Source organism: Scardinius erythrophthalmus (genome assembly GCF_964197995.2).
Source record: "Scardinius erythrophthalmus genome assembly, chromosome: 3".
Classification (NCBI taxonomy): domain Eukaryota; kingdom Metazoa; phylum Chordata; class Actinopteri; order Cypriniformes; family Leuciscidae; genus Scardinius; species Scardinius erythrophthalmus.
This window is the reverse complement of record NC_138223.1, coordinates 30,201,856-30,207,437: the sequence shown is the minus strand read 5'-3', so window position 1 is coordinate 30,207,437 and position 5,582 is coordinate 30,201,856. Positions and strand designations below refer to the sequence as shown.

The 5,582-nt window shown below is 36.8% G+C and overlaps 1 protein-coding gene across 2 annotated transcripts in view; it reads right to left on the bottom strand.

Annotated features, from left to right (window-relative positions):
* Nucleotides 1–5,009, bottom strand: part of tmem184c (transmembrane protein 184C) — a 10,768-nt gene extending 5,759 nt beyond the window's left edge. The window contains exons 1-6 of one of the 2 annotated variants that reach the window (XM_081362070.1): nucleotides 4,891–5,009; nucleotides 3,126–3,256; nucleotides 2,973–3,009; nucleotides 2,460–2,665; nucleotides 1,828–1,902; nucleotides 1,085–1,178 (exon numbers count right to left, since the gene is read on the bottom strand). In XM_081362070.1, the coding sequence (XP_081218196.1) occupies nucleotides 1,085–1,178; nucleotides 1,828–1,902; nucleotides 2,460–2,665; nucleotides 2,973–3,009; nucleotides 3,126–3,208 (495 nt within the window). In that variant the 5' untranslated portion in view covers nucleotides 3,209–3,256; nucleotides 4,891–5,009. Of the gene's footprint in view, nucleotides 1–1,084; nucleotides 1,179–1,827; nucleotides 1,903–2,459; nucleotides 2,666–2,972; nucleotides 3,010–3,125; nucleotides 3,257–4,332 lie in introns of both variants that reach the window. The other variant, XM_081362069.1, reaches the window with a different exon arrangement.
* Nucleotides 5,010–5,582: the final 573 nt, after the last annotated feature.

Below are 5,582 nucleotides of genomic sequence, written 5' to 3'. Positions count from 1 at the left end.
AAAATCAATAAAATGTCTCTGTAAATAGGGCTTTAGTTACATTGTATCTTCCTTTTACTGCTGTTTCACAAAGATAGACTTTGACTATGGCTTAGATATAGTAGATAGTCAGACTTCAGATAGACATAAATCAGACCGTTGCACAAAGCACTTAAGACTCTGACTATCTTAAGTAGGACTACACTGCAATGCATTCTGGGTAAAATACGACACTTTTCAAAACAAAAAACATGGCGGATCGAGTAAGCGCATTCAACTGCTCAGTGCAGTTTATCCCAGCGGAAAATATGTGTTTGTTGGAGGAGTTACAATACAATACATAAATGACGGAGTATGTTTTTATGTTTCCACTGTTCGATCGCGCCCGTGCCTCTCTCTCTTTCTGACACACACACACACACACACACACACACACACACACACACACACACACACACACATTCCAGCATTGCAATCTTGACGTCTCAGCCTGTTATTATGCAGCGTTCACACCAAACGCGAATAGAACGTCAAATTCGTGTCTATCGCGTCTAGTTCGACGCTTCAACTAAATCCATTCGCGTGTCCAAGGCAAATAGGACGCGCGTATAAAGCGAGCGTTTGAAGCGAAATAGACTGGCATTCAGAGCTATGACTCCACTATGACTCAACTACCCCCTGTTTGAGCAGTCACGGTATATTGCATTTCACGCATCGCCTGTGACACTTGCGTACAGTTACAAGGACATTTTACTTGGGAATGTAGTAACAAGAAGAAATGTTTAAATTATGAGCCATTTTCCCTTTTCTTTTGGCAGTTTGTAATGTAACTGATTGGTACTGCTGGGTGCCAAGGTAACATAGAGTCTTATACCTAAGTTAGCCTGGGGGTAAGGTGTCTAATGTTTTTGGTCTAAATTAAGCCAGTCTTTATTTTTGTGAAACAGTCTAACTTGCATTAGACTAGTCTATGAGCAAATTTTAGACTTGTCTAACACTATAGACCGGTCTAAAATAGCTTTGCGAAACCGGCCCCTGGGTGTAACTGTAGACTCATTCAAGCTCACGTGACAGTCTTGCATAATGGGGGGGGGGGAGTACTTACGAGCTGAGAGAGATTGTTGACAATAACCAGATATGTCCAGGCATTTTTTGAACTGAAGTTGCCTTCATCATAGACACCACAAAGCTGACAAATCCTAATTTGGAAGGATAGAAATGACATTGAAATTACTGACTAACAGCTACAGCTTTATTTTGAACTGTTACATGCTCAATTTAAGAGTACATTAAAAAATATAGTCTATAAGAGGGTGTAAGTTTAGTACCAGGAAACTAGATAGATTTTTGTGTGTAAAAGTATCAGAGCACAGAAATATATGGAACCATTAATGTCGACCAAAAGGGTTTGTTGATCAACTGTCACTAACAGAAATAACACTACCGTTCCAATGTTTGGGGTCAAAAAAGAAATTAATACTTTCATTCAGAAAGGATGCATTCAATTGATAAAAAGTGACAGTAAAGACATTTATAAAATATTTATATTTTAAATAAATACTGTTCTTTTAAACTTTCCATTTACCAAACATCATGGGGATACAAATGTCTCAGTTTCCACAGCCTTTTTCAACATTGATAATAATAAGAAATGGTACTTGGGCACTAAATGAGCATATTATAATGATTTCTGACATTGAAGACTGGAAAAATGGCTGCTGAAAAATGCAGATTTACTGAGCATAACAGACTTCTTTCAAAAACATAAAAAAAAGACTCCAAACTTGTGAACTATAGTGCATATATTGTGTCTCTTTGTGGTGTAAAACCTAATAAAGTAACACTTACAAAGCAATGACTGTGGTGACAGGTCTCACAACTGTGTACTGCAGAACTCCCAGTTTGCATCTCAACAACAGCACTCTGTTAAGAGAAAAAATTAGTTAAGTAAATGTTCTGTTCTTAATATAAAAATAGAGGAAAATTTTAAACGTATTGGTAAGATATACAAAAATAAATGTGCATAAAACACTTCCAAGTTAGGTTAACAGGCACACAACAGAGCTTCACTGTCCTCTGAAGCACTACACAAACATATTTTTTCAGTTTAAAAACTCGCTGGTTTAAATCAACAAACTCTTCACACATTTCCACCACTGCCTAACGTAAATTTAAAAGTTGCTGCTGTCAGCGGCAATAGCTAAAGGCAGCCAACAACCACAAGAAAGTCTTCAATCTGCAAGCAATTTAGAAAAATCCCTTTCTGCGATATCTAAACTTTCATTTCCCATCCTGCACTTTGAAGAAAACTCCAAAGGAGAAGATGGTAAACAGGTAATGGAGGCCCTCAGCATAAGAGCCTCGGCTAACATCTTGACTTTCTCCTTTAGTAATATTAACAACATATATGCATTAAATACCACATCCCGCCTCAAGTTACCCCACTCTTTTATCATAACTGTGTTTATGCAAACACTCACTCTCCCATGGGCCACGGTGGGCAGCAGCAAAGAGGAGGGAGATGTTTTTGTTGCTCCTGCACCTCCAGCATCAGCACCAGACTCGGATACTGATTCCCCAGATAGTTGAGAAGGAAGATCATGAAGTTGTAGATAACATAGGCCTCATAGCACTCTCTACATGTGTCTACATAGATGGCAATGCTGGGATACTTCAACGCAATCCACTGTGAAAACAGAGGAAACCAATGACATTAGAATAAAGGGATTCCACATATGGCACACAGACAAATGATATCCTGCTGCTCAAAAAAGATTAGATGCACATGAGTTTGGTCAAATTAGATTCTGTTCCAACTCTTTAAGTAATCTAAGTCATGAGCATCTGCACCATCAGGCCTCACATTAACTCAATGTCAAACAGAAAAAAGGCCAGTATTCAAACGGCAATCTAGTTGGATAGCAAACATCAAAGAAGCCATTTGCGATTCAAATACCAACATGTTGGCATCAAGGTGATCACATGATACTCACACTGTCCAGGCTGTAAATAGGAACCATCCATAATATTCTAAAAAAAGGAAAAAATAATAAGTGAGAAATAACAATCGCACAGAAGATAATGACCTACACAATACTATGCAACAAAACTAGTTGCATTAAGTAATATTATCTATACATCAATACCTGATAATGGGTTTTTGTAGCTCAGGTTGGGTGTAGTGTACTAGATGCTGCAGTATCCCCCACAGCGAGATGGGTATAGTCATGAACACGAATAACCCAGCGATGAACCATGCCTTATTTTGAACACTAGCCTGCGTGATTACAAAGAAAAAATACAGCCACTGTGAAAACCAGACATTGTCAAAATGATCAAAACTTAAAAAAAGTAATGTATATATATACATATATATATATAGTTTAGTACTATAATTACATTATTTATATTTTTAACTAGCTTTTATTATCAAAATTTCATTTATAATTTGAGTTGTCATTTTTATCAGCTTTTTTAATATTTCTATTTCTAGTATTTCTGGTTTAACTTATTTTTTATCTCAGTTTTAGGCTACCCCATTTCAATGACAAGGCTTAAGTCTAGTCCCAGACTAAAATGCATGTTTGAGCTGTTTTAACTGAACATAACTTGCACTGACATATCTTAAAATATGTCAGTGCCATTGTTTTGCCTCATGATGCACACCAGTAATGTTTTTTTTTTTTTAAGGCATGTTTATAAAAGCTACTTAAATGTCCAAATTGAACTAAGGCTTAATCCTGGCTTAATCTAAACCCTGTTTGTGAAACTAGGCCATAGTTTTAATAATTTTAGCATTTCAACTCACACTTATTTTAGTTCAGTTTATTGGCAAGACAACATTTACTTATTTTGTTTAATGTTTTAGCGTAAGTTTTCATGCAACATTCATATTTTATTTCAGCTTCATTTATTAACACTATTATTTACAAACACCATTGAAGAGATGACGGCAAACCCTGCGAGGACTTTAGATGACAGCAACTCTAAATCAACATGCATGCACCACTGCCAAATTGTCTATAGATTGTAATCATTATGATCACAACTTGACATATGGGCATTACTTTGACACAGTCACCTCCGATAAAAGATTACTCTAAATTGTAATGTAGAAACATGCATTTTTCTATAACAAAACACTTTGGGACCAGATCAGGTCAAACTTACAGGTTCTTTAGACCTCTTATACCATAATAAAGAGTCCAAATGAATTATTTATTAGTGGTTTCCATTGTAGGTCAAATTAGACTCAATTGTTATGTGAAGTTTCTTCACAACAGCATTATAGGCACATTCTTGACTATCAGCTGCTAAATGTTTAATGTGTGTAGTTATAAAAAGACTTCTGACCCCTGATTTTTGAAGTTCCCATATACAGAGAGGAAGGACAACCAGAAGGAGCAGAATGTACAGCAGCACCACGAGAGGCCGAATCCACCTCCTCCAGTTCCCGCATGTGCACGGCATCTTTCCCACGGACACTAACCTCTTACACTACACTCATGTGGAGTTTGACACAGAGACATGTAACGTTACAGATAAAAAAATGAGTTTACTGGCTGTTCTACTGCTGTGGTTTGGTTTAGAATGCATATGACTGGAATAGACACCACAGAGATCTAGACGAATCATGTGTTCAGCGAGTCAAATAATCAGCTGATTCCTCCCGATGCTTCCCGCCGCTCCCACATACATTACAGTCACTGCTTAGTTTCAAGAGCCGTTGTCCGTTGTAAAGTCAGCGCGCAATCATATTTAATTCTCTTTTTGCTGAAGTCATGTCATAAAAGTTATATATAAGTTTACAGACTTCAAATCATGTCATTAAAGACATATATACGTAAACAGACTTAAAAAAAAATAAGAAGTGAACGTGAGCGACAAGTTCATAAACAAAGCTGGTCGGACCTTCCTGTTGATGTTGTTGTCGTCACTGCAGGTTGGTTCTTCGCTTGTTCAACGAGACATTTTTAATACTCGGCGCCACCACTCGGATGGGAGAACGGCGAGCAAAAACAATATTCGCCGCTGCATAGTTAACATTAACAAACTAAATTAAGAAACGAGGCGACCGGTGAGTGTTGTAAAGCATTTTGTTTCGACGTCTGATTCAGTGTCGTTTTTCAGAAAGGGGCTTATATCTGTCTGCTAAAAAATCAAGTGGTTTAGAAATATAATTAATTATCCATAATTTGTGTAAAATAAAAAAAATTAAAACGTTGTCACAACTTCCCCCACTACCGAGGTGAGTTGTACAGCCGATTTCAAACACGGGCATTTTGAAATTGTTAATCTACTGTGGTGATTAAATTAGCAAAATAGTTTGTATGCCACCCCCCAACCGTCACACAGTGCCATCATTCATTAAACATTTTAATTAAAAATGATAAACTAGGCCTAATTTAAATTTACAAATACAAACTTTTGGCTAACAACTAAACAAAACAGACAATGAGGGCCCATTTTGTGGGCAAAGCTAAAGTACATTAGAAAGTATGTGACAGACCTTATGATCAGACATTTCTAGTATATTTAATATATAGCTGAAAAGCATGTGATGCCAATATATATAAAATTAAATAACTTGCCAGTTCAGATGA